Source organism: Aplosporella prunicola, assembly GCF_010093885.1.
Source record: "Aplosporella prunicola CBS 121167 unplaced genomic scaffold K452scaffold_3, whole genome shotgun sequence".
In the NCBI taxonomy this organism is placed as follows: Eukaryota; Fungi; Ascomycota; class Dothideomycetes; order Botryosphaeriales; family Aplosporellaceae; genus Aplosporella; species Aplosporella prunicola.
The window spans coordinates 821,242-848,077 of NW_022983531.1; the positions used below are offsets into that span (position 1 = coordinate 821,242).

At 47.9% G+C, this 26,836-nt stretch overlaps 9 protein-coding genes across 9 annotated transcripts, besides 1 other annotated feature; 4 read left to right on the top strand and 5 right to left on the bottom strand.

The window, feature by feature from the left end:
- Positions 1 to 485: 485 nt before the first annotated feature.
- On the bottom strand, positions 486 to 2,074 carry K452DRAFT_294769 (uncharacterized protein; the record flags this gene model as incomplete). Its single annotated transcript, XM_033541741.1, has 3 exons — positions 486 to 568; positions 1,442 to 1,594; positions 1,654 to 2,074. The coding sequence occupies 3 exons, from the start codon at positions 2,072 to 2,074 to the stop codon at positions 486 to 488; spliced, it is 657 nt and encodes a 218-aa protein (XP_033401880.1).
- A 3,260-nt stretch (positions 2,075 to 5,334) lies between these two features.
- Positions 5,335 to 7,112, top strand: K452DRAFT_106922 (uncharacterized protein). The gene is made up of 2 exons (XM_033534973.1): positions 5,335 to 6,396; positions 6,454 to 7,112. Exons 1-2 carry the CDS (start codon positions 5,580 to 5,582, stop codon positions 7,038 to 7,040), a joined length of 1,404 nt encoding a protein of 467 aa, XP_033401881.1. The 5' UTR covers positions 5,335 to 5,579; the 3' UTR covers positions 7,041 to 7,112.
- Positions 7,113 to 7,308: 196 nt separating this feature from the next.
- K452DRAFT_324192 (uncharacterized protein) lies at positions 7,309 to 9,160 on the bottom strand (the record flags this gene model as incomplete). Its single annotated transcript, XM_033544686.1, has 5 exons — positions 7,309 to 7,771; positions 7,793 to 8,460; positions 8,516 to 8,605; positions 8,663 to 8,951; positions 9,009 to 9,160. 5 exons carry the CDS (start codon positions 9,158 to 9,160, stop codon positions 7,309 to 7,311), a joined length of 1,662 nt encoding a protein of 553 aa, XP_033401882.1.
- A 1,126-nt stretch (positions 9,161 to 10,286) lies between these two features.
- Positions 10,287 to 13,001, top strand: K452DRAFT_242783 (uncharacterized protein; the record flags this gene model as incomplete). Its single annotated transcript, XM_033537885.1, has 8 exons — positions 10,287 to 10,387; positions 10,448 to 10,527; positions 10,572 to 11,534; positions 11,589 to 11,788; positions 11,854 to 11,986; positions 12,042 to 12,260; positions 12,310 to 12,468; positions 12,518 to 13,001. Coding segments are annotated over exons 1-8 (2,322 nt in total), but the record flags the coding sequence as incomplete, so codon positions are not given.
- A 1,253-nt stretch (positions 13,002 to 14,254) lies between these two features.
- Positions 14,255 to 16,150, bottom strand: K452DRAFT_348777 (uncharacterized protein; the record flags this gene model as incomplete). The annotated part of the gene is made up of 6 exons (XM_033545554.1): positions 14,255 to 14,710; positions 14,778 to 15,380; positions 15,452 to 15,514; positions 15,579 to 15,684; positions 15,745 to 15,861; positions 15,920 to 16,150. 6 exons carry the CDS (start codon positions 16,148 to 16,150, stop codon positions 14,304 to 14,306), a joined length of 1,527 nt encoding a protein of 508 aa, XP_033401884.1. The 3' UTR covers positions 14,255 to 14,303.
- A 920-nt stretch (positions 16,151 to 17,070) lies between these two features.
- On the bottom strand, positions 17,071 to 18,359 carry K452DRAFT_263800 (uncharacterized protein; the record flags this gene model as incomplete). Its single annotated transcript, XM_033538664.1, has 3 exons — positions 18,060 to 18,359; positions 17,875 to 18,004; positions 17,071 to 17,821 (listed from the first exon to the last, which is right to left on the bottom strand). The coding sequence occupies exons 1-3, from the start codon at positions 18,325 to 18,327 to the stop codon at positions 17,071 to 17,073; spliced, it is 1,149 nt and encodes a 382-aa protein (XP_033401885.1). The 5' UTR covers positions 18,328 to 18,359.
- A 1,359-nt stretch (positions 18,360 to 19,718) lies between these two features.
- On the bottom strand, positions 19,719 to 21,377 carry K452DRAFT_263803 (uncharacterized protein). The gene is made up of 2 exons (XM_033538665.1): positions 20,413 to 21,377; positions 19,719 to 20,337 (listed from the first exon to the last, which is right to left on the bottom strand). Exons 1-2 carry the CDS (start codon positions 21,353 to 21,355, stop codon positions 20,036 to 20,038), a joined length of 1,245 nt encoding a protein of 414 aa, XP_033401886.1. The 5' UTR covers positions 21,356 to 21,377; the 3' UTR covers positions 19,719 to 20,035.
- A 111-nt stretch (positions 21,378 to 21,488) lies between these two features.
- Positions 21,489 to 21,893: a sequence feature (Protein overlapping with rRNA (K452DRAFT_219334, KAF2146175.1) was converted to a misc_feature.).
- A 1,528-nt stretch (positions 21,894 to 23,421) lies between these two features.
- Positions 23,422 to 24,216, top strand: K452DRAFT_355623 (uncharacterized protein; the record flags this gene model as incomplete). Its single annotated transcript, XM_033545975.1, has 3 exons — positions 23,422 to 23,448; positions 23,601 to 23,816; positions 23,971 to 24,216. The coding sequence occupies 3 exons, from the start codon at positions 23,422 to 23,424 to the stop codon at positions 24,142 to 24,144; spliced, it is 417 nt and encodes a 138-aa protein (XP_033401887.1). The 3' UTR covers positions 24,145 to 24,216.
- Positions 24,217 to 25,653: 1,437 nt separating this feature from the next.
- On the top strand, positions 25,654 to 26,746 carry K452DRAFT_107033 (uncharacterized protein). Its single transcript, XM_033534974.1, has one exon. It carries the CDS (start codon positions 25,803 to 25,805, stop codon positions 26,361 to 26,363), a length of 561 nt encoding a protein of 186 aa, XP_033401888.1. The 5' UTR covers positions 25,654 to 25,802; the 3' UTR covers positions 26,364 to 26,746.
- Positions 26,747 to 26,836: the final 90 nt, after the last annotated feature.

The following is a 26,836-nucleotide window of genomic DNA, read 5'->3' on the forward strand; positions in this document are numbered from 1 at the left end:
TCATAGCTTATGTATGGCAGAGCGGACGGGATGCCCAGTATTCTATGACCTGTGGTCGTATGTGTTGAAGATAACAATTTAACATCAACATATACCATCAAAGCAAGTTCACTTTGGACGGTTCCGCACGATCCCTATGCTCTCCGTTCACCTCCAATCTCACCCTCCTGGAAGAAATCCGGAATCTGAATTGAGATTCAACATTCTTTCGATACGTTGAACGGCGAATGCTGCCGCTTTCGCTTTCGTTGTCTGCCAATCCGTAGGCTCAAAAAACAGTACAGCGTGGACACATTCAACACGAATAAGTAACTTAGATGCAAGGCTGAGCGCAGTTATGGTAAAATCGAGCCATTTCTACGGAATGAATATGCAACAAGACAGCTATTCGTCAATCCAACTATAATGTCTTCACTCCAGTTCACATCTCCTGCAAAGCTCCCCCTTCTTCCTCATTGTTCTCTTCTCACCTGTCAACATGGAACTTAATCCGCCCGAGCACCGGCAGCATTAGCTTGGGCGCCATCCGAGTTTGCCTTTGCAGGGGCTGCAAGTGCCTGGGCACCGCCTGAAATAGTCGGTTGCGTTGCGACCGATTCCTCGGACTACTCTACTATCAGCTTTCGTCACTCGCTAATACAGTAGCCTTGATTACACACCGCTTGCTGTTGTAATTAAACTTCACCCGAGCTTTTATCGTGCCATATTGTTTCCCTCTAGATGACTGCGTCTTGGTTCGAGTAATCTACATATGTGGCGACCTGGTCGTTTCCTATGTTCCGCTTATGCCTCTCACCTCTTTTGCCTAAGTCATCATGGTGCGATATAAATATTAGTAAGAGTTCGTAATTGACGATGAGCGACTTCCCAACGGGTAAATTTATACATAGGCAGCCTAAAGCTAATACCGTCTTTAAGCACCTCTTTTAGAATACGTTGGTTAAAGAATATCTAGTATTCACCGGACTTCTATTGCCTCCTAGGCTCCTACTATCCCTTGTGGCTCTGGATATTTTGGTAACCACTCAACTATATATTAAAAGATCTACTGTATCCACAAAGTGTTTCTTAGATAGTTATAATAAACTATTACTCTACGTATAGTAGACACTAGGTAGCTATGTCACATGATTTAAAGGTATATTATTATGTAGGGTAGGAAAATTATCCAGCGCCTTCCTCACTGAGCAGGTAGGCTCCCCTACATTGATACACGGGAGCTCTTGTTGTCTACTGCAGACGCGCATACGGCGGATTACTCATTTCTCCTTCTTATGGCAGAAGCAATCCTTATTCCTTGAAGCACCCGGTGCACAGCAGAGGCTCTCACCTTGCTTGCACATGTCGGAACCTATGAACACATGCAATTAGCGTTGATCCTTAAGTGCCAGCTCTCATATCTCTCTACGGATCAATGCGCAAAATAGTATTGTGTACTCACGTTCATTCAAAGTCCACTGATGGCTAGAATCGAGCCGAGGTGCGGAGATACTGCTCTCCTTCTTGTCAACGCAGTCGCAGTCACCATTTTTTCTAGCATTTGGCGTGCAGCAAATGACCTTGTCCGGTCCACAAAGGTCGTCGTTTTCGTCGCCTAAGGAAAGAAGATAGATAAGTGAGAGTGCCCACATAGCAGCGAATGGGCTAGCTTACTTGTCCTGTACTGTGTGTGGCTCTCGGAGTAGTCTTCCCCCTCGGGTTGCTTGATCTCATTCTCAGGCTCCGCCGCATTGAAGATGTGCGTACCCGCGGGGCAGGCTTGGTTCTGGCAGCAATATTTTTTCCAGCCATACACGCAGCAAGAGCCGTCGCCACAGCCATGAGTCCGGCATTCGTTGTAGCCATGCGGGCATTTTCCGTCACAGAATGGTGCGGTGCCAGCCCAGTAGCAGTGGCCAGTTGCGTGCTCCGACACAGAGACGTCTTCAGTAGACTTGTGGCTCTTGGACGAGTGACTCTCGCCTTCCTCGATCTTAGGCTCCGACGCAGAGACGTCTTCAGTAGACTTGTGACTCTTGGATGAGTGACTCTCGCCTTCCTCGATCTCAGGCGAGACATCTTTGGCTGTCTGCATGCCCGTGGGGCAAGCTTGATTCTGGCAGCAGTACGCCTTCCTGCCATATAAGCAACATTTCCCGTCACCACAAAGATTATACACGCAAGTTCTGTAGTTACCGGGGCAATGTCCATCACAAAATGGTGAGGTGCCCATCCAATAGCAGTGGCCGGTTGTGTGCTCAGAAGCAGAGACATCTTTAGTGGAAATGCGTACGTCTATCGAGAAGGTAAAGTTGTTAGACTTGATCAAGTACGCAACATTGTCTGACTGATGCGGAAAGATACTAACCAATCACATTTGCCAGGGCAGAGGCGATGACTGTAAGTACAAAGGCGTTGGCGAGCTTCATGTTTGACTGAAGGCTGTCCGACTAATTAAATGTGGGAGTCAGCTTTTGAGAGTACAAGGGCTCAATGAGTTTGTAAGCTTGGATCCTGGGCTGAGATCTGCACATATATATAGGCGTTTTCTCATGCCACCTCCGCGCCCAGATCGGCAGATCGAAGGCAGATGTCGCTCAGTGATGCCTAGTCCTCATGCCGTCACCGTCCCAGGGAGATAGATCCGATGATAATGTAGGGCATCGTAGGCCGCTTTGCTTGTGCCTCCTGGAAATGCGTTAATTACAGAGCAGTGTACTGCAACCGGATATTGACCAGGCACTACACTAGTGCAAGGCCTCTCTGTATTTTCATGAGTCTTAAGTACATCTGCATAACTAGCCACCGCGGTCTTGTCTTTGTTTAGCTGTATTTGTACCAATTATAGGTCTATAGAGGTAGTTGAAAATAAGTATGTTCAATGTTAGTGCTTGATAGCAGTGTTTAATCAAACTCATACCGAATCTTTTGCTATGATATTTTCGGATAAGACCCTTTCTGCTAGTGGAAGGAGAGACCTGTGTATCTCCTAAGCTTCCTAGGTATCTCCGCACCCACAGTCCTAGGCGACTATATTTGTATCCAATGCATGCAGCATACATGAATTTGGGAAAGTGACGGCTCGATTAAAGATCCCTTTTATGTGCCGTTGATCTGAAAACAGCAGCTTAGTAGTCACAATGTTCGAAGTGCCAAATTAAAGCTTCCTGGTTGCGTGCAGAGCAGAGTGTGGAATAACCTAGACCGAAAGTGTAGACGCTAAGTGACGCTTATGGCATTTTAGTGGAGACATGGACGTCTGCAAATACCGGATTCGGCTGAAGTTTCTTCTGTCAGTCGAAGTTCCTCCGTTACCGATATCCGGTTGCTATACATACACCGCTTTCGATTTTCTTGTGCTAACCTCTCTGTAGATTAATACTGCCAAGTACTTTTAATGTCTCTCCTACGCAGTTCGGGGAGGATTGAGGATGGTACTGAGAACCATGGATCCAGATTTTCCTAGAGAATAGTCATCGCCTTTTTCACATGTCGCTGTTGCGCTTCCACGCTCTCTTAATTTCTTCGTTTCTGTACTAGCCTACCACATACCTCCTAGATCCTAAAATTCGTCGCCTTAACACTCCAAATTGTCAACCATCTCCAATATTTTCATTGGCAAGCTTTTCAGACTGTTATCAATATCCTAAGCAACTGGATGCAAGTTCGAATGGATTTTATACTTAAAGTATTTCTGATACCATAAACTTTTCAAGGATCACTTACATGCGACCATTAGGTACGATATACCAAAAGGAATTGTAGTACGCCATTCAGATCTGTCGAGTTAACACAGCTATCGGGTTCCGAAAAGAAGCTAACCTATCTATTAGTCCTGGCACTGCAAATCAGGATAAAGAGATAACTGTCTACACGTTGATTCCTATTTCCTTCAGATTGGAAATTTTAGTTAAACACCTTCTCCGAGAGATTAGCAGGACGTTAATCTAAGCTTTATACAAGATGTTAAGCTTTAGGCAACACTTAAAACCAAAACTGGTTCGCCATCGGATCACGCAATTAATTAGTACTCTCTAAAACCTTATTCCGACTACAAAAGTCTTTTACTCTCCTTGTTGTTAAAGAATTAATTTAGTAGTTTTTGCCAATAAGCATGTGAAAATATCACCTCAAGACAAGGAGAAACTATAAGTAATCACTGTCAAGACTACGCCTACCTTAATTATAATTAGCATTACTAAAAATACTATAGACTCTAGCGCCATATCCAACATCATTAGATCTATTTTGTCTAATATTTGTTTACCTGTAAGAAATTAGAGGACGTAAATACCAGCTCGGTATTCTTAATATATATCGATTAGTTTAATATTCAGAAAAAGCCTTTACCACTACGCCTTGAAAAAGCTTCTCCTTATAGAATATTAGGGCATATACCCTACCGTCAAATTTATAAAAAGGAAAATAATTTTGTTTCAACTTGTTTTCAAGATTATCTATGAAGTTCTTTCTCTTATACTAATCGATTTCATTTGCTAACAAATATTATATACATCCAACTCCCATTATCTATCATGTCGCAATATGAAGTAACATGAATGAGTGTAGACTTTAGTGTCCGTACCTAAGCTTCGAGTCGTAATTTCGTTGCCGCCGTAACTATGAAAAGCGTGGGCTTTTGACGGCAAAAACAATTTTCTCTTAAAACAAAACAATGACATTACACCCCAACATGCTGACCTCACCAAGAACTTTTAAGTATAACACATCGACCGAAACTACACGTAACCTGTTCTAAACTTAAAAGCAGTTCGCAAATCGAGTCTTTGGTCGGGGAAAAGTCACGTGACTGCTGAGTGCCAAGCCTGGGGAAATTCTTTCTCCGCGTTTCATGCCTACCTAGACAACCCGCCTTGTCCCCACTCCCGATACTCATCGCTGTCTTTAGCTTTCTGGTAACTTGCTGGTACGTAATGCTCGTGTACGGCTCACGGTCTTCTCTAAAACATAAATTCGATGACGACTAATGGATTACAGATCTTACATACCGCGTTTCCGTGTTCTTCATCGTTTTGGCGTCCCTCTATTATCGACCTTGAACGTCTGCCACTTTCATTCCAAAGCTCAGGCAGCACAGCGAAACTCTTGAGCTGGCTCCTTTAGCCATTGATGCTTCAGAAAGCGGTTCGGAACTAGCTCCTGCACACGATACTCTGGAAAGGCTGTGGCAGGTCTTCAACGCTTTCGGACATTCTGGATTAGCTGCTAAGGCTGTCAGCTTGGAAAGTGATTCGATCAGGGCCAACTCCTACGACGAGGTCGGTATAGAAAGTAGTTCGGTCTGGGTCAACTCCCAAGGTTAGCGCCTTGGAAAGTAACTCGATCTGGATCAACTCTTACGGCTATCGCTCTGGAAAGTGATTCGATCTGGATTAACTCCCAAGCTAATGCTCTTGTTGCTCTAGGCTGTCTTGTAAAGTGTTTGGGTTGTTTGTGTCGAGTCAAGGCTACTTTGGACAAAAAGCCTGGGCGGGCGGGATCCCAGGCTCTAGAGTTTGGGGGTATCAATCGAGTACGTTTCGTGTGATTGATCTATCTTCTCTGCCGTGTGCGCACTTCTGCTACTGTATCTATTCGCTATGGCCGGAAACAGTGAAGATAAAGTGTCTACATCCTGGCTTTCGAAAGAGCCTGTCGTGATCCGATGGAAGCCGCGAGATACGGATGGTTTTGCAAGTCTTGGCTATCAAATGCCGTCTTCTTGGAAAGCAGATCCTATGCTTTGGCTGGGGCTTTCTACCGCGCCCAACGGCGAAAGACTTGCACAGATCTGGTGCAAATGTCCCATCAGAGTTGAGAGCGAGCCGACTATAGGAAGCTCTATCAAGCTCATCTACAACATTGAACCTAAAAATATCCGAGATTTCAAAATTGAGCAGTGCTCGTCGACCATTACAGCGGAAGTGCAGGCTGGAATGAGAAACAGTTCCACATCCACCGGAAATTTGGTGCATCTACAGTTTGACCTCAAGCAACCGGGTAGTGTCGCAATGCCTGCGGCGTCCAAGTCAGCATTTCCGCCAGCAAGACAAAGCGATCATGATGTCGTGCAAGCTTTGAAGTCACTGTCCGAAGCCACTCGCATTCACATGTACTTCAAAGTTAAGAACGGCGAGTACGACAGCTCTCAGCAGCTGAGTCGGGCCAAGTTGGAAGCTCTTCGCACGGCTTGGCTGTCTGGTGAGCTCGGGTCAACCGACAAACTCAATGTTACCTACCAATCTAAAGGTCATCTTGAAAATGCCTGGGAAATCTTTGACCCTCCCGTGTACGATGATGCTACCGCTGCAAGACCTGAAAATAAGCGCAAGGTGAATTCCTCAGGAACCCAGAAGGAGGATCTATCAGAGGGTTCTGCAGTCGGTGTGCAGGATGATAAAAGGGAAGGGACTGAAGGTCAGCTGTTTTCTTCACCTTCGTTACTTCGCGCTCTTACTCATTCGAAAATCAAAGTTCGCCCTTTGAAAAGATCTAGGACTGAAGACGATCCTGAAAAAGTTATCCCTAAGTTTAGGGATCCACTTCTCACTGCAACTTGGCTGCAGCTTGCCCAGGAGATTTCAAAAGACCAACTTGAGCTGCTTCGACACATGAAAGAGTTCTTCGACTGGGTAAGAGACGGTATATCTGAAGGCTTCGTCAATTTATTCACGAGACCGGCTCAGCTAGGCTCGATATATGGCGATCGAGCTGCGATGATAACCGCCGACCTTTTGACTCTCGGATACCACGCCCGCACAGGAGACAAAAGCGCCTTCCGCGATACGTTTGCTAAATGCCGCGTAGACCTCCCTTTTTACTGCGGCGGCTTGAGCTGGGCCCGGTACAGCGATCGGAGCAGAACGGCATCTGCGCTGTATGACGAGATGATGAGTTGGAGCAAGTGGACATTGGAAATTGAGACGCATCCAGAAAAGTCGATGTTTGGGTTTTTTGAGCTGGGTCAGTTCGCGCGGGAAGCGGACTGGATGAACTTTGACGACTTGCTGCATACTTGCTTGGCCACTTTCTTCTTTCGAGTTGGTAGAATGCCGTCGTAGCCGCGTTGGTATGTATTTGTTGGCTGCTGTCCCGATGCCTGATCGACTTTGTCATGACTGTTTTCGTCACGCCCATGCGCAGTGTTATGAAAATATTCATACCTCTTCAGGTCAATCAGCCAGCCGCCTTCCAGAACTTCGCAGATATTTTCGAAATGGGGTTCTCGCCTTTGCGTTGCTACGGTCTACAGTGAGGGTTGGAAGCCAAAGATTTTAATGTGAGTAATACTTGGACTGCGGAATACTTCGAACGACGGACTGCTAACAACTACGTAGAATGTCTCACAGCATCGTTGAACAGAGATCCACGTGTTTTGCTTCCACCGAACGCCGCAGCCACTGCAAAAACCACGCACCACTCGATTTTACGCCTACAAATCCACCTAACTAAGGCATTGACGAACCAGATGCTACTGCCCCCCTTCATATCAAAAGCTTGCCAGTCTGGGAACAGGGTGGCAAGCCAGAACTCGATGGCCAGGCCAGGCCAAGAAGCAGCATTGCGGCCATACTCGCCGATGTACCAGTTGGAACAATTCCCCGCGAAGACACTGCCTTGCAGCTTGAGCTGGATCTCGTTGGTGGTGCGGTTTTCGACCACCTCTTTGACTTCGATGACGGAGGCGCGGTTATCCAGCAACGGCTTGAACAGCGCTTTTGCTGCGTAGTCGACCTGGACTTCGCAGGCGTAGAGGGCTGAGTTGTTGGCTGGGAATGTATTTGGGCCGAACCTGGGATCAAAGTTAGTGGACCGAGCCTTGTCAACCTGGCTGAAGACTTGCAGTATGGCGAGGTTGGGGAAGTTGTGAACAAAGGTGCCCAAATAGGCTTGCGCGCCGCGGCATCCCTTCCACTGCTGCTCAAGCGTAGTCCCGTTGGCACCGGTGATTTCCATCGGAGTAAGAAACTGGGAGACCTTGAAACCAGTGGCAAGGACGATGATATCGTACTCATCCACTCTACCTGATGAACTGACAATACCGTTTTCAGTGATACTCTGGATGCCTTCGGAAATGAGTTCCACATTGCTTTGGTGCAGAACCTCCAGATAATCAGGATCCGCAATTTTTCGCTTGCATCCAAGCTCAAAGTCAGGCACCAAGACGTCATGGTACTTCTGCGGAGCCTTGCTGTGGATATACTGACGCGCCTGCTCTTCCTCCCGCAAGCGCTGCTTCACGCCGGCTTCAGTACCGCGGTATGAGTACGACTGCTTGTCGATACCCCAAAAAATGCGCCACCTTTGCAGACGCATCAAGGCCGGCATGTAACGGAACATGAACTTCTCCAAGGCGCTGAAGTTTCGATTTGGCCGCGCGGTGTACCATTGAGGGCTCCGGGCGTACTGTTTGACTGAGGAAGCGTCTTTAGAAATTGAGGGGATCACCTGCACGGCACTGCAGCCACTACCGATGACAGCCTAAGTCGAAGGTTTAGCATCTTCCGGGCAAACAAAGACGCCGCTATAAACTTACGACTTTCTTCCCTGTGTAATCGACGTCATGTTGCCATCGTGCAGTGTGGAACATGGGACCTTTGAAGTTCTCCATCCCTTCGAAACGGATCTAGAGTATACTGTTAGTTGATAACGGCGAGGTGTAAAGTTGACACCATATACTCACGTCCCGTGGAATAGAGATGGCTCCTACAGCAGACACAAACACCGTAGCTTTCCGACAGAAAACGATACCAGTCTGGAGGTCCTTGAGCTTCACGCCCCACTGCTCACTAGCGGAATCCCAGGTAGCACCAAGGCACTCCACGGATGCATGAACATGGGCACGCAGACCGAACTTGTCCACCGTGTCTTCAATATACTGCAATATCTCCGGTTGTTCAGCGAGCTCCTTTGACCAGTCTGGGTTCAGATTGAAACTGAATGAGTAGAGGTGTGAATGCACGTCACAACCGCTTACATGCTCCCAGTAAGTGATCTGGCATTTTCTAAAGCGGCGGGCTTTTGCTTACCAGCCAGGATACGTATTTGTCCTCCACGTTCCCCCAACTCCGTCCAACTTTTCGTAAATCGTAAAATCTTGAAAGCCGAGCTCGAATTTCAACTTGTGGGCCATAGCAATGCCAGAAGGGCCTGCTCCGATGATGATGGCGTTCACTCCCATTGTGGTTGTCTTGTGGGATTTCGAATCGAAAGAAATGTCAAGTTTCGCTCCGCAGCACCACCCGCTCTATCACTAAAAAACTGAATAACCGTGAGTGGATTCCAAGGACTAAGTATCGGATATCGAGGAATGCGGGGTAACTTGGGATGACGCTAGTTTCGACTGCTCCGAGATTCCTATTTTGGCTGCCGGGATTTAGCAGATTGATCATTTGGCAAGCTGCATGGACCTACATGGGATCTATTGGCACACTGCTGCTTGAAGTTCGGAATTTGTGTTGGTTGGATAGCTGGCGTTGCTTCTCGGATTGTGGTGTCCGAACTCACATCTATTGTGGACCAAGCCTTATCGGAATACTTCGATAACAGTGCATTCAAAACTAGGCCGGCAATGCATCACTACTCCGACAATCCTGGCTCCCGGAGAGACACAGTCGTTCGCCTGACTGAGGCTACTTTGTTACAGAATGGAAAGCATCAAAGCAGAGCCGTTTGACAAGGTTTAAGCTCAGGTACTATACGGATCCGAAGACTTGCGCTTAGTTTGTAGCCTTACAAACTTCTATACAGCTCTTAATGCCTATCACCGTGAAGGGCGATTCACCGTTTTACGAGATGACAATACTTATACAGAGTAGAAGAGGAGACTTAGTTAAGATATACAGAATCTCTGTGTGCTCTAAGGGCTTTTCACCCATACGGAGGACTCAGGCTGTAAGCTAGGCAGAGTACTCTATAGGGACTGCTTATATCGTCTCCTGTCTCGCTAGGCAGTGGATCTCGGTTCACGGCAAACAGACTTTAAAATTGTTCAGGCATGAGTGGGCGATGTGAAAGTGGTTGCTACTTTGGGACTAGCGTTCCCGCTTGCCATCTCTCGGAGTGCAATCCCGAGCAAGGTTGATGATTGGCTCCGTCCTGTATACAGGCCTCGATCTGGCTGATGCGCGGCAAACTCTTGACTTGCATGTTCTTTTCCCTCTTGTCGTGTCGGCAACCTTTGCAGCTGTTACGTGTGCGGGGTATTTCGGTTGGTTTCGTCATTTGCGGGGTAAGGATTTCGCGGGTCAGATTCAACTCTCGTCCAAGCGCAGTTTCCCGTTGCTCAGCCCGTTGACTTAGCTCCAGATAGGCCTCTACGGAAATGCCAGAAGCCAAAGCTCGCTCCCTCCGGAACCGTCGTCACATCACCATTGCATGTTGGCCATGCCGGGATGACAAGATCAAGGTAGCACTCTCCTTTCCAACGCATTGGTTGGGCACCCAGGTCTCACATTCCTCTGTTCAGTGCGACGGCGCGACTCCAGTATGTCGGCAATGTAACGCGAAAAATCGAAATTGCTTGTACGCTGAAGTTGATAGGCGAAAGTGAGTTGTTTCTCTTATCAATTTGAATCCATGGCTGACTAGAGCAGATTATCCCTCCGCAAAGCCGTCGAGGCCTATTCCCAACGTGTCAAGCAGCTCGAGTCGTTCATTCGTGCACACGACCTCGTTCTCCCTCCTACAGATCCAGAACATGAGGCATTGTTAAACCAACTTTCGACTCTATATGCGCCCAATGAATCCCCGAATACCAATTCTAGCCAAGAAACCTCTCCCGAAAATGCCTTCAACAAACATCCACGGCTCGTTCCAGACCTCGTGAATACCCCCGCTGCCGACCCGTCAGACAGCCCTCAAGCTCTAAGGCTTGATCCTCTCGACATTTCTTCTCCATCTCTACAGGCCATTTTACAAGCACCCGCGGACGATGTCGAAGCCCCTTCCATGAACATACCCATGCAGCCGAATCATTCCACAACAGCGCTGCCATTCAACCATTGTTTTGACGTTGATTGGGTCTGGGATCATTCAATGATGGCACATATGGATAGCGACATTGGAATTGGCGGGCTCGGGACATGGACACCAAACTCTGATGGTCAATTACCGCAAGAAAATGCTCTTTGCAGCTCTTCAGACCCCTCTCCTCCGACATTACCTGATGACGATGATTCCACGGATGACGAAGACCATCTGGCTGTCACAAATCAACTTTCGGCCCGCCTAGGATCATTGTTGACAACTGACAATGGAGAGAAGCACTTTTATGGCGCCACTTCGAATTTCAACTTGGCACGTGGCGGGATTGTATCGGCACTTTATGCAAAACGTAACGAAAAGGAGCGTCAGGCTCAAGCCCGCTTAGAGGCTGTTGGTCTCGATCAATCCATAAGCAGCAAACTCGAGGACCATCTTCTACATCTCTTCTTCACGTGGCACAATCCAAGTTTGTATATTGTTGACCAAAATACTTTCAACAAAGCCCGCAAACAGTTTGAACAAGGAGACGTTAAAACTTCATTTTATTCTCCATTCCTCTTGAACACTATGTACATTCTTCTCAATCTTCTGAACACATAGCGACGAAACTGACTGATTTACAGGTGTGCCGTTGGCGCATTATTTGTAACGCGAAAATATCCTGGTCTACCTAGTCCGTTGGGGGAGTTCTTTGCAAGCCGAGCCACAACCCTACTTGACATTGAGTTGGAGCATCCGCAGATCGCCACAGTCCAAGCGCTTGCAATACTAAGCAGTCACGAGGCTGCCTGTACTCGGGACACGCAAGGTTGGCTTTTAAGCGGTACGGGTCTACCATGCACATAAAATCAGGCACCAAGAAGGCTAACAACAGATCGTGGCTTTCAGGTATGGCTATTCGTCTTGCCATCGACTTCGGTCTACATATCAGTGCAAAGCCTTACGTTGAGGCCGGGACAATGTCAACAGAAGAAGCAAGGGGTCGAAGTGTAGCATTTTGGGGTGCATTTGCTACAGATCGGTAAAGCCTTCATATTGCAAGTTGTTGCAAAGACTTGAACTGATATTTCTTTTAGTATGTGGAGCCTCTACCTCGGAAGACCGTTCCACAATATCTCGCAAGCTGTGACTATGGAAAGGCCCATTTCATTCTTGCAGCAGCAGGGTAATCACTGGACAGAAGGGACATCGCAAGAGAACCGTGGCCCGGAAGACGAGCTGCTAAATTACCAGGAGGTTACTGTTGGGCAGTGGGTTCAGTTATCCAGAATCATGTCTCCTCTAGAAGGTTCTTTGTAAGTGGAATGCCTGAGCTTTACTGTGGCCAACAGCTTATCTATACAGGTACTTCCAAGCCGACGCATCAAAGACGGAGTTACAAAGCCTAGCAGAAAAAACATGGGGGCAGATGCTCTCTTGGCGAGCTAACCTACCAAAAGAGCTCAATCTAGATCTTGAGAGCCCGATGCCTGCCAAATGTGTTCCCCACATCCTCGTATTACAGTACGTTTGGAGATCTTTACTGCAGACATCCTCTAACATCTCGGAGTAGCATGCTATATGAGTACCTGGTCATTCTCCTGCACCGTCCTTTCGTTGCTAAACATTACATCCAACCGTATCCACAGGTTGGTCAAGGACACCAACATGCGCGCGAAATGTGCGTCAGGTCAGCATCTCGCATATCCGTCCTCTTGTCCTGGTACGAAAAGTGGTACTCCTTCAGTCAAATCAACATCCAGGTCGTACAAATTACATTCAGCGCCGCACTCATACTCGTTTATGCTACTGTGTCTGAGACCAATGCTCAGAACCATCGACAATTGACTGGCCACCTGGAGATGTGCTGTCGAGCGCTGGCAGAGCTGGGCAATATATTTAATAATGCAACTCGTACACTGGACGTCCTCCTCCATGTCAAGAGGACATGGCAAGCACGCCTCGTTGCAGCATCAGCCGGATCTAAACGCCGTGGCTTTGCTGTCACGACTGAGTCACAGTCAAAGCGACGCAGCAAGTCGGACGATGAAAATCGCACGTTCAGCTAACTTTTCTTTGGCCGAGCATTTTAAGAATCACAGGGAGGACTGATGGGGTTACAATTTATGGGCCACTACCCGGAAAATTGAATTATTTAATCAGCTTCGTTTTCAGCCCCCGCGGTGATAATTTACTCTTACCCACTTTTTTTTAAAGACCGCATCACTAAAGTTGGCTTTCTTATAGAGAAGAAGATCTGTTATATCATGTTGTGTTGTGGTAGCTATGCGCAGAATCTAGCGGTACTCGGAGTGGTCTATGAAAAGCGACATCCCCTGGTGGGGCTAGTAGGACGACCGTAGAATTTATAGTATAGCTAGTGTTCTTATAACTTCCTACCTAAAACTAAGATTCCTTTCTTTTCATCCCGGATGTATTCGTGGGTGGATAATAGTTAAGCAAGAATAAAGTAAAGTTGCCAACCTGTTAAGGAGCTAAATTATCGAGGGCACCGGATAATTTGCCTACTCCCTCTAGATATTTTGCCTACTCTACGCGATAGTATCTATAGAGTTATTTAAAATATTTTCTATTCTTTAAAATTCTAGGTCTCTATACCCTTCTATCTCTATACCCTTTAAGTATTTTATTTTAATACCCTCGTAGATACTCTAGTAGTTATATATATCTATACCTCTATACCTGTAAGGAATACTCTAGAACTTCTATAAAATTTTACTATTATATATTATATCTTCTTACTTTTATATAGTTATATAGTGCCTACTAGCCGTAGTATTATAGAATAGTTATAACTACCTAAGGAGTATTCTATAGGTATCGTAGATTTAACTTAACATGTAGCTAAGGGGTAGGTAAAATATCTTAAAGGGGTGGGTAAATTATCAGGGGCTATTAGCGAGACCATTAACTACTTATCTTAACAACAGGAAAATTATATTAGTCTATAATAGCAACCTAGGGGTATGCCCTTTTGCGAATATGGCACGACCTTGCCATGAAAAATGCCCTGGACTGTGAGTAAAAAGGCCCTCAAATCTTACCAAGCTGTGGCTTACAGTTAGCAGAGTGGTTACGGTATAGAAGGGAGCAAATATGGTATGGGATAATATCGAATCATAAAGTCGGTGACAGTTGGAAGCTTCAACAAATAAGGGAGACAACGCTATAAACAATGGAAAGGACTGGAATCCGCGATGCCCCTCGGCCAGCTTCACACTTCAACCATGCTAATAATAATGCAGCCATCTTCGAAAATGCATAAAATCTTCTTCTAAAACTCTAAAGCCCTCTCATGAAGGAAACTGAAAAGAATGTTAGACGAATACCGTCATCCCTTATACCTGCCGCCTCCTGACCTCCACCTTCGGTGACGGATCCGCAATAATCTCAAAGCCAAACTCCACGAACTTCGGCGTATAACCATCCGCCAGTCGCACATCATAGTCGAGCAAGATGCTCGCCAACATGGTCTTAACCTCGTTATGGACGAAGAAGCGACCAGGGCAGATATGCTTGCCCATGCCAAAAGTGAACTGCTCAGGGCTACTCGACACCATGGATGCTGTTGTCAAGCCCTCTTGCCGCAGACGCAGGAACCGGAAGCCATCGAAGCGATTTGCGGTGTCGCCGTAAACGGCTGGGTCCCACATGCGCGAGCTGTCGACGGACACATTGGTGCCGCGCGAGACTTTGGTGCCATCTGGAAGAGTGATGTCCCTAAGGGTCCGACGTTCCAGGTTGGCTTCAATGGCAGAAATTCGTCAGTGAATGGATTAAAAGAAAGAGGGCAAGGTGAATTGTTAACTTACCCAACATCCCAGGCTTCAGCCTCAGTGTCTCCTTGACAACGCTATCCAAGAGCTGCATCTTGTACAGTCCAGCAGTCGTCCATCCACTCTTAGCCACTGCCTTCACAATCTCCTCGCGAAGCGGGGTTACCAGCTCCGGCTGACCGCAAATATCCAAAACCGCCTGCTTAAGCAGCTGGGTGGTAGTGTGGAGGCCAGCCATGGCAAAGCCAAGCTGCATAGCCACAGCATCATACGGCTTCCCATTCGCCCGCTCCTCCAACCACGCGAGCGTGTCCTCGTACTTCTTAGGCTTTAGCCCTTGCGCAAGAGCATCCTCTTTCTCCGCCGCGCGCTTGTTCAGCACGTCTTGGACCATTTTGCGGCCGCGCCGCACTTGCTCGCGGCACTTGCTGCTCTCGGGCAGGAACCAGTTGACTACGGTCCTTGTGAAGCGGGGGTAGGTGCGGAGAGCTCGCGTCGCGAGAAACATGTTGGTCGCGTAGGTGATCGCGATGTCTTGCCACTCCGGGTCGCTGCACAGCTCTGGGCCGACAAAGATGGCAGCAGAGACCTGGCTGATGAAGGTCATTGAGTCAGTGTGCCAGTCGATGCTGTGCCATTCTAGAAAGGACCGGCCGTTAGCTGGTGCTTGAAATGAGGGAGTCATAGTCTCGGTTGGGAGTACTTCGTACCTTGCTTTTTGCTCCAGGTTTCGTCGAGGGCGGTTGTAATCCGTTCCCGGAAAATCTTACACTCTGTATGAGGGTCATGGTTAGCATATTGAAAGATAACTTGGGTGGGATTCAGGCTGTTTCATACGTAGGTTCTGGTTAAGCTTGCCCTTCGTGACCTCGATTAGCATTTTATCTGGATCACTGACAGCCGCAGTGATTCCTTCCCAGCCAGGGTACCCTGCAAAAAATTCCTGTATCATTGAGCGTCAGTCTGAGCTCCTAAATTCCTTAGCTTGACAGCGTCGATTTACATGGTGGGTATGTTCCAAGTGGTCAAGATCATGGCAATTCTTCACCCATTCCGACCACTCCGTTGGGACGAGAATAGTGGAACTGAGAGCAGTGATAATGCGGAAAGGCCCCTTGAACTAAATGTTCTCCGTTAATAATGTTTCGGTCATCGACTTAAGCATCCTTCGAGCATACCTTTTCAGTCCCTTCGCGGATAAGAGCTCTTGCGTTTTGCTCAAAATCCTTATGCGCCTTCTTAAGCATCCAATCTCTAGGGTAGGAATTGATAGTCGGAATCTTAGGCGCTTTCAACCACTGATAGACTGTGACGAGGAACAAGCCTGCCAAAGCCGAAAAAAGGATGGTATAGGAAGATTGGGGCGGCAAAGAGCCACCCGAAAGTGCGTCAAGTATGTCGTTCACCATTTGAGTCTTTGCTTTGCGTGTCTCAAACTGTGTCTACTATTTTTTCGTGTGCAGAACAACTCCTTATATACAGCTTTAACAATCTAAGAATGCAGTTCTTAGTGAGGCTGAGTTCGACGATGATGCATCGTGATTGGTGCGTTAGTGCAGATCACCAGTCGCTCAATATGATTCATAGCGACTAACCGAATGCGGTTGGCTACATCATCCCTGCATACTCTGGCGCAGCCACATGTCTTACACCGTTTGTCATACATGAGTGCCAGTGATTCATTCTCTTTCAAAAATAATATTCGGATTCATGGATAGTGATGCTAATCATGCCGGCAGTTATCCTATACCATCTTGGACTCTATATTCCGGATGCGCGGGGACAAAGCGACGACAGGCGCTAAGTTCGAACAGTATGCTATCAGCTCTCTATCCTCTCTTTCATCTTACTCTAGCTCACTACCTCCATGGCTCCTAAAAAACTTCAAGTTGGCATCGTTGGCCTCGGTCGCATGGGCCGTCGCCATGCTTTGAACTTTTTGGAGCGTATCCTCTGGGAAAAGCCGCTGAGCTTTAGCGCAGAAATTGTCTGTCACGATCCTTATTGGCCCCATACTATCTCTTTGCTGGTACTTGCAACATTCCAGTCTTTTTAGGTTTCTTAGGTACAAGGAACTAAAATTTTTGGTATTCCGAAGGCGATTTAGGTACATTGTTTTCTGGTAACACTGAATGCGTACTCTACGAATAACCTTGTCTTGTCTGAGCTATTGAATGGGTCAAACTGTTGAAAATCAATCTTCGGGAAGCGTATAAGTCAGTCTACACTAAAAGCTCATCTTGTTGTATGAAATAAAACACTGCGCGTTCTATTTCATCAATCTATTTTGGTACAAAACGCCACTTGCTCCATAGACCTAAACCGATATTTAAAGTGGAGGAAGAATCTTAGCAGACCTCATCCGCTCCCAAGCCTGGAAATATCCCTCCACGGTATCGATTTCTTCCGTAAACCCCACCTCACGCGACCTTGTCAGATCATACTGCCTATCGAAGTCAAAATCAACAACCATGAAATGAGTATGACCCCAGCCCTGCTTATCCACAACATCCGCACTGACGCCATACTTGTCCACCGAAGCCGCCCACGCATGGCGGTGCTCCTTGACAAAATCCTGCATCGACTTCGAGCTCTTCACCGGCCCCGTCCCAACAAGGCCAAAGTACTCGCAGAGCCTTGGCCACACCTGCGCCCACGACACGGTCTTACCATCACCAACATTAAAGACGCCGCCATTTCCGCACTTATCGGGATTAAGTGCAGCATAGATCTCCATCTTGGACAGGATATCCTGGAACGTGTCGGAGTGCGTGGAATGATATCCGTGCTCGTAGCCAGGGAACGGGACTTCAGCACCAGCGCCGTACACTTCGCGGAAAACGGTGAGATAGATGCCGATGCCCTGGGCCTGGTTCATGGCGTTCGAGCTGGGAGTGAAGCCGACGATGCCGTCGGGGCGGATTTCGGAGAAGGTCCAGGCTTTTCCCTCGGAGAGATTTTGGAGCAGGTCGTATTGCGTGTAGTAGAAGATATTGCTGGCCCAGGGCTCGGGGATGCGCGGGTAGCTTTCTTTGAGTGGTGGCTGGATTTTGACCTCTTTTGGGAACTCGAGTCCGTAACTGTTCTTGGTTAGCTTGTTGGTGTAGCGGAGAACTGTTCACTGTTCTCTTACCCTTTTCCACCGGTTTGTAGAATTACAACTTCGAGTTTGGGAGATACGGTCTCGATGGCCCGCACGGCGACTTCTAGAAGACTGGTGTTTACTTTCTTCAGGCTCTCAAAGTCGTCTGTTTGAATGTATGCTTTGTGCGGTTTAGTACTTTATCACCTTTATCCTTTTATTAATTTTTCACTTACCGGTGAAAAACACATGAGAGACCGTGTCGACATCCGGGATTTTCTCCTTCAGCAAGCGCGCGACTTCCTCGACTGACTTGGTAAAGTCGATTCCAGAAGCAATTTGCATTCGAGGATCCTGAGTGATATGAGCCTGCTCCAAGGTGAAAGGGCGATTCGTGGTGCCGGTGATGCGAACAAATGTCGTCGAAGTAGGGTAGATCCTCGTCTGGTTCAGAAGAGACCATCCGGAGATGCCAGAGGCTCCAAGGATGAGCGCGTGAGCCATTGTATGAGATGCAAAGTTGTTTTTATGGTATCTCAATGCTTTTTTTCGACTGCAGTGCATTAACAGAGTAGTTAAATATTTATATAGACTATATATCTTCTGCTATTCTGCTCTGTAAGCAGTTCGGAGGTTGAATTCCGAGAGCCCAGTTTTTAGAAGACAGTGGAACGGTGACGTTTTGCTTAGAAATACCATAAGGGACTGAGATCACAAAGCAATTTTGTAGAAGCTGTGTAATGAAGACGTTATTTAGGTAGATCCTTGCATAGTCCAACTGTGGGGCGCGTTGACATTTATGGGTAGGTACCGAGACTGGAAGACAGTGGATAAAACAACGGGGAGTAAACGTACCTTCGGCACTTTTAAAGATACAAAGCATGTAAACGCGAACAAAGGTTTTATGTATTTTTTTTACCGCGAGCCGAGATCCACCGTCTGGTGAGACAGTGGACGATACAAGCAGTCCCTACGGAATGCTCCTTGTCTAGCTGCAAGCCTAACTTCTGGATATGAATGAAAAGGTCTTAGAGACTACACTTACACAAACGCCTTAACTGGATTTCTTCTTCCACTCTGTACAAGCGCCTTTGTCTCATTAGGCGGTGAATCTCGCTTGAGGGTGACGGACCTTAGAAACGAAAAATTTCAAAAAGGAGGTTTCCGGGTAGCTACACAAAAATCCCCCCAACCTGGACATTCATCGGTAGTTGCTACCAGCGCGATCAAAGCCACGACTACCCATGTTTTTTATGCGGTGGAACGTAAAGTTCAGCAAAACATTACAGAGAAGGAAAGGCCGGAGATTGTTTAGGAAGGAAGAGGTAGTTGGATATAGGACCAAGGAAGACTCAAGTGCCAGACAATGCCATCTCCCTCTAACCACCCCATTGCCTCTCATCTTTGCCAGCCGGAATACGCAGTGCACATGCGCGGGCGGGATTACAAAGTATGGTGGTTAGGTGCTGTTCGGGTTCTAAATTCCAGCCACGTGATGCGGCACCGACGTCAGCTGCTGCGCGCGCTATATCCGAAAGCGGGAATTGGAGACCGGCCCATATAGGTGTTTGAAAACCAGGAAGTAGCCTGTTAAGCCCCAAGCTCGCCTTGAGAGCTGTTGTTTGAGAGCGAAAGGTTCTGGCGTCTAGTGTTGTTTGTCGGTTCACTGTTTGTCAGGTCATCGTTGCATCGAAATGACCAGAGACGCTAAATTCGACGAAAAAGAAAACAAAATACACGGCTCACGGGCTTTCGAATCAATTGTGGGGAGGGTGAGGGGGTATTTGGGGAGCTTGGGGGGGATGCTAGGGGTGGCTGGTGGTGGGGGCTGTAGCTTGTTGATGAATGGGTGGGGACGGCATGGTAGGTTCAGAGTTTTTGGTGGTGTTGATGTTGCTGTAGCAAGCTTGTCAAGAGTAAATTGAAGCCAAAGCCTGAGACTCTGTTGAAAGATACTTGGGCTAAGCTGAGCTGTACAGTACCTGGATCCTTCCGCGGAAACATTGCTGCACCACCATGGTGGAGTAGTTTTCCAAAATCCGCCGTTGTTAAAGCCACCGCCAAACGCCAAACCATGCGATTAACTGTTAAACCCTCTCAAGCCAGCGCCCTGCTTACTTAGGAAGGGGAAAAATAGAAATAATAACACCGTCCTTATCCTCTCAAACATCCCACAACACCCCGCTCCAGTCCCGACAGCTTCTTGTCAATTTTAGCTCTCAGACCGCAGCTTCGCGACCTCCTCGGCCGCCGTGACCTGCGTGACTGGGACCTCCTTGTCGCTGTTCTGCGCCATGCGCTTCTTGAGCACGTTCTCGATGAAGGCCTCGCCGGCCTTGTACGACGAGCGCACCAGCGGGCCTGACGCGCAGTACAGGAAGCCCAGGTCCAGGGCCCGCTGCCGCCATGCCTCGAACGTGGCGGGCGTGACGTATTCTTCAACCTTCATGTGGCGCTTCGTGGGGCGCATGTACTGGCCGAAGGTGACAACGTCGACGTTGACTTTGCGGAGTTCTGCGGGACGGATGTTAGCGCTCGTTGCTGCGATGAACCCACGAAATCAGTTGGGTGGGAATGGACATTACGTACCCTTGAGAGTGTCCCAGAGCTGCTCCTCCGTCTCGCCCAGGCCGAGCATGATGCTGGTTTTGGTGATCAAGCTGGGCTTCGCCTTCTTGGCCGCGTCGAGCACAGCCAGCGACTGCCTGAACTTGGCGCGACGGTCGCGCACAAACGGCGTGAGCGCCTCAACCGTCTCGACGTTGTGCGCGTACACGTCCAGTCCGCTGCGCGCCACCACGCCCACCATCTCCAGGTCTCCCGCGTAGTCGCCCGTCAGCGCCTCGACCAGCATCGTCGGCGCCTTCTGCTTGATCTTGATAATCGTCTCGGCGAAGTGCCTCGCGCCGCCGTCGACAAGGTCGTCACGGTCGACCGACGTCAAGACGACATAGCCCAGGCCCCAGCGGCGCAGGGCCTCGGCCGTGTTCTCGGGCTCGTGGGGATCCAGTGGCGGCGGGGCGCGCGACGTCTTGACGCTGCAGAAGCGACAGCCGCGCGTGCATGTGTCGCCCATAAGCATGATGGTGGCGGTAGCGGCAGACTTGGAGGAGCCGCCCCAGCAGTCGCTGATGTTGGGGCAACGCGCCTCCTCGCATACGGTGTGCAGGTTCAGGCCGCGCAGGTCGTTCTTGATCTTCTTGAAGTTGTCGCCCATGGGCACCGGCGTCTTGAGCCACGACGGCAGCCGCGTAATCTGCTTCTTCTTGCCCTCGGGCCCGACCATGGCTGTCCGCAGCTCGAGCATCTCCTCGGAATTCAGCGGAGTCTCAGGTTTGCCGCCGCCGACAAAGTCCCCAAACGACGGGCCTGCATTGAGCTTGTCGGCGAAATTGGTGCGCGGGCGGGGCTTCGAGGTCGTGGAAGCCGTGGGCTCGGCGACAGCGGTGGCAAGAGCTCGACGGGCCAGTGATGCGGAGGGGAGGCGCTGGATTGAGGGTCGCGAGGTTAAGGATGAGACGCCCAGGCGCATGCAGCGCGAACGGGGAGCTGTGGAGGCCATTGCGGGGTTGTGAGGATGTTGATCTGGCGTTGAGGATTTCCCGGCGGGCAATCGGAATGATAACTGCTGAATGATTCAGCTTCGCCCCATTGGTTGCGCTTAGTCACGGCTTTATGACTAAGTAGACCCTTCTTGCCATTCCGCCGCCACCACCGCCTCCGTCACCACTCTTCATCCCAATCGCCATCCGTCCATCAATCTTTTCGGAAATCGACGCGGAAAGGGGCGCAGTCGGCCACATGACGGCCTGGAACGGGCTGCCTCCAGACCACAACGACACGGTTTCGAAGGTAAAGACTCTGCTGCGAAGCTCGTGTCTCGTATGCCCATTGACGCCAACAATATAAACCACCAAGCACCATTTACCAAACACATACGACCACAGGTCATAGAATACTGGGCATCCCGTCCGCTCTGCCATACATAAGCTATGAACCGGCTGATTAGTAGTTAGGTGGGTGACCACTAGCGAATCCCAGCTGTTGTATGTTTTTGTTTTTTGCTGTCGCTCTCTCCTCTCATTTTTGTTTTGCTTGCCTTCTTCATTGAAAGAAAACTGGCCTCATTCTCTTTTAAGACGAGAAGACCGGGTTTTAATTTTGCATTTTTGCGTGCTAAACAAACAGATTAACCCCTTTCCAGCATTCAAACTATCTTCGAGAGCTTCTGGTATCTACTTTAATAGGAACAGCGAAGTCGAACACTGATTTATTGTGTGGTCCTGCCTTACGAGTTCACTACACTGAGGAACACTGCTTTGCCATTTGACTGCAAGTAAAGCCTCGAGTTCCCCTTTACGACGACGTTAGAATTGATTTTACCGTATTTTCTATTAAGAAACTTATGGAAGCAACTGCCGCATATCTTTGAACATACTAGGTATAACCAGCACTCTCAAGTCAGCAAAAACCTTACACCACAGTTCGAAATTCTAGTGCTTCCGGCTCCGGATACAACCAAAACTGGAAAAGGATGTATCCACCAATCAGCAAGCTCCGATCTAACGGTTTCGCCAGTGACGGTTTCGCCGGCGACGCTGCGGCTAAAACTAGAAAGGATGGTAAGCGTAGTACATCACCGGGTATCCGCCAATCAGCAAGCTCTCAACCCGACGATTAGCTAGCGCCGATCAGCGCCCAGCCTAACGACTGCGTCATGCGGCCTGTCTGCCGTTGTTCTAACCTTACTGTCCTGGTTAGCGTGGTCTAGCATTTGCAGGCAATTCCTTTAACTGCTTCGCCTGGTAGATGGCAAGTGCCTTCCCTACGCTCCTGGAAATTCCAAGTCAAAGCAAGATAGCCCCATAAGTGGAGTAGCCGCCTAAAGTACAAACATGGGCCAAGTCAGTAGCCGGCTAATTCGTACGAATATCCTCGCAACAGATTTCCTAGGGTGCAACTACCTATGAACGGAGCAGCTGCACGCCTTGCCCATTGTCCGGAGTTCTGGCTGGCTCGTTTATATATAGCAAGCTTGTAAAATACAAACGTTGGTGGAGTATATGACTGGTCTGTTCATTGGAACGACACAGAAGTCGACTACTCCTCGGAAAACGTCCAATCGGGGCCTCTCTTGAATCCCGTTATTAATGCACGCTCAGCTTAGTAAGTGTCCGTTCCTGAGCATGGGCACCTCCCTAATCGACGTCAACGTTCTTACAGTATATCCCTTTTCTTGTATGGCAACGTTTAAAAGTAGCTTATCCTCATGGCAGTTTCGATCTTTACCTTTTTTTCTAAATCAACACCTCCAACTCCACCACCGGCCTTAATGCTGCTTTACTCGTTCTCCTTGCTCGCCGCAACTGCGGTTTTGTTCCTACTTAGCAGCTGCATGCTGACTCCCGATAACATACCGGCGAAATAGAAGACCTTAGTCTTAAAGGCCTAGGATAATACTTAGGTTCGATCGGAGCTTAAGACCCCCGAAGCTATCTTAATAGAATATCCTAACTAGACGATAGACCAACTTGTAGACGGAGACGGGTATGTTCGACTATTAAAGCTCTTCCTTTAATACCTAGCTGCTTATAAAAAATGCGATATCTAGAACAATCAACGTATGTATGCGCTAGGGCTCTAACAAGACGTTAACCGAGGCTACGCGCCGGGAAGTCGTAGCCGTGTATGAGAAGAACTCTAAATACTAGCTCGACCTTCTGCCCGGTTACGATAACTTCCCGTATAAGGATATCAGGTTTAACGTGATCGGATAGGCGGTAAAAGATAAGAACCTAGTAGAGGGCTCTACGAAGGGCTTCGATATCCGTACAGGCTATACTAATACCGACGGCTCTCCGACCTGTAACCCCGCCTATTCGCGCTACCTATACCCCGATAGTGATTATAGTGGCTGCGATGGCGGCGCAGATAAACGCTACCACTACTACTTTCTTCTCGATCCTAGCTGGGGAACTGATGTTATGGCCGCGGTAAGCGGATCCTAATTTATCGTCAGCTTATACGGCTGGAAAACAGTTGGCAGTAAGATACTTAATGGCAGCTGGGCGCTTCTGCTGCACGAAACGGTATATACTAGACGTCGAGTATATAACTTGCGAAATAGACCTGCTAACTTATACGTAGGGCTACACCTTCGGCTTCCCGGACTACCTTGACGACGGCAAGAACTACTCTATGTGCTCCACGCTTTGGCTTCCGCCTAACCACCCGGATGAGTTCGTTATAAAGCCCGGCGATTACGGCGCCTATGTCCCCGCTATCACCGAGATAGAGACCTGGATGCTTCGTTACATGTAAACTAGGTTCTCGAGGCTGCGGGGCTGGTAGTAGGATGCTATAACTTTCGGCCCGTATTAAAACTACACCACCAGCCAATTCAACACTAAATAAGAAGCTTACGAGTAGTTCTGAGTAGATGTAGTTAGGTTTAGTACTTGCCTGTTGCTCCTCGGAAACTTATTCGTCCTAGCTATTACCTCATCGATGTCTTTCTTAGAAGGACTCACCTTTTATTGTCCAGTCTTGGTCGCCTAGATATTAGAGACTAAAATAAAGAGAAAATTCGGGCAATTGGAAGCTTGCTCATCTGTGATTTATCGCTCAATGTTTACCTCACTGCTGTTGATAGTTAGCACAGACAACTCAGCTCATAAATTACCAGGTATCGTCATCGCTCCTTCGAAAATCATCTAAAGCATTCAAACTTGCTAAACTCTTTGAAATAGGCTTTCTAAACGATTATTTCGGAAACGGGTCCTAGTTCCGCTACCTACAGGGTGGCAAATCGTCCAGCCCGCGTTCCCTCTCAGTCTAGTCAATAAAACATTTAAAGATGAAAGGTAGGTGGAGGCCCTGCTACTACCGTGGGCACAAACCAGGTCACTTACTATATCCGTAGCATCCTTTTTATACAGGCTAACTTTAATATCGATCATGTCAACACTGTCTCTCCAACTCCGCAACGCTACTATAAATCAACTCCCCTATGTATAGATTTAGTCCGCCACCGTCTAGATAAATCATGCTCCGTTACTATAGGACGGTACCTTTTTTACAGGTACGCGTACGGTCTGCTAACTGCTTACAAATATACGTTCGACGGGGCGCGACTATAACTAGCTAGACGGTTAAACTCCTTAGCTACCTAATGAGTGCAGCAGTATGTCACCAGCACTCCATTCATGCATTTTACCGCCTCCAATCGCGGCTAATAGGGCTGAGTTTCTCTTACTAGGATTGTTTTGTTGTTCAGCTTGGCGAGAATGTATATGCGCTATTATTCGTCCACGTATCCGAGTGTCTCAGCCTCGCGATAATACCTCCCTTGAAGAAGGCAGCCTCGCCATCATAAACACTGATGTCCTTTCATCCATTCATGCTTTTAGTTATCCACACTGCGGTTGCACATTACCTTGGCTACTTTTCTTTAAGAGTACTGATTTTAGGAGTACAAATCGCCATACACAGCATCATCTCTCTCGCTTTACAACCCCTTTGGAGCATCGAACACCGTGCATTATCTGTTTTAGATAACTCATCACTAGTAACGTCCGTCACCGTGAAGCGAGATGGTGATACGTGTATAGAGTAGAAGAAGAGACCCAGTTAAGGTATGTAGAGTCCATACGTGCTCTAAGAGCAGTTTACCCATACCCAGGACTCGAACTGGGAGCTAGGCAAGGAGTACTCTATAGGGACTGCTTATATTGTCCCCTGTCTCGCTATAAGGTGAATCTCGGTTCGCGGTGACGGACATTATTATTTACATTTAGACTAATTATTTTTCACCGTTAGTGATCCTAAGGTTAGCTACACTAAGCCAAGCAATAAACCTACGCGTCAATTCCATCAGATCACCAAGAAGATATCCATTATATCCTTGTTGAGAGTTCAGCTCTTCCTTCAAACCCCATACTTCCGGATCTTGGGCACATCTGGCGAGTCGTAACATCACGATGCTATATGCAATGTGCATCGTGGTTCTCAGGGAGAAGACTGATTGGAGAGAGGAAAGAGCCCATCACAAAAATGTTACGGATCTGAAGATGACCGCTGAGGCTGGTTGCAAGATTTGCATGAAAGTCGAGGAAGAGCTCAGGGACGATTTCCACAACAAGAGAATCGACGACAATCAATTTCACACCTCCTCTCAGCCTCTTTTCAACCTTAAATTGTCCTACTCCTCACTTTACATCTCCTACAAGCCTGCCTTGAAAGACGTCTTTTTCGAACTAGCCTTTGAATGGGTCTTGAGAAAGCATCCCTTCAATTCCCTTGAAGTTTTTGAACAAGCGCAAAATGCCATTGCAGCAAAGAAGCCTTTTCAGGCATTCAAAGACATTGACGGCGCCTGCATTTCACCGAGTACCGGTGGTCCAACGGCCATGAAAATGGCATGGCAATGGCCTAATACCTATCTCAAGGAACATTACAACTGCCCGCATCCCACCTTCAACCGGCGTCCCAAACGACTCATCGATACGTATAAAAGGACGCTATCGCTAGTTGAATCTTAGGAACATTCACATCAGGAACCTTATACCGCCTTGAGCCACTGCTGGGACGTGGGAAACCTTTCACTCTAACAACCAATAACATATCTTAAGTCCTAAAAGAAGGATTGCGCGATAAAGAGCTTCCAAAGTCCTTTAGAGATGCTATAGACACATGTGTCGAATTATATATTAAATATCTATAGATCGACAGCCTTTGCATTATTTAAGATGATGAAGATGACTAGGGCGAACACGCGAGAACCATAGCCAATATATACGAGAACTATATTCTAAACATCTCTATTAACCGAGCTTCGGATCCTGACTAGGGAGCGTTTATTTAAAGAAACGTTAGAGACTTACAACTATATATAGCTCTAATTAACACTTAAGAAAATACCGGCATACATTAGTACATTAAAAATCCTAAAAACAGCATTCTCAGCCTGATTAGGCTATCGCTTTTATCGCGCGCTTGGGTTTATTAAGAAAGA

Bases quoted from the DNA above. Each gene is read 5' to 3' on its own strand.
- K452DRAFT_106922 (XM_033534973.1), top strand. From the start codon at position 5,580: ATGGCCGGAAACAGTGAAGATAAAGTGTCTACATCCTGGCTTTCGAAA. The intron at 6,397-6,453 runs GTCAGCTGTTTT...CGAAAATCAAAG, and splicing joins TAAAAGGGAAGGGACTGAAG to TTCGCCCTTTGAAAAGATCT.
- K452DRAFT_263803 (XM_033538665.1), bottom strand. From the start codon at position 21,355: ATGCGCCTGGGCGTCTCATCCTTAACCTCGCGACCCTCAATCCAGCGC. The intron at 20,338-20,412 runs GTACGTAATGTC...TCCGTCCCGCAG, and splicing joins GCTCTGGGACACTCTCAAGG to AACTCCGCAAAGTCAACGTC.
- K452DRAFT_107033 (XM_033534974.1), top strand. From the start codon at position 25,803: ATGCTATATGCAATGTGCATCGTGGTTCTCAGGGAGAAGACTGATTGG.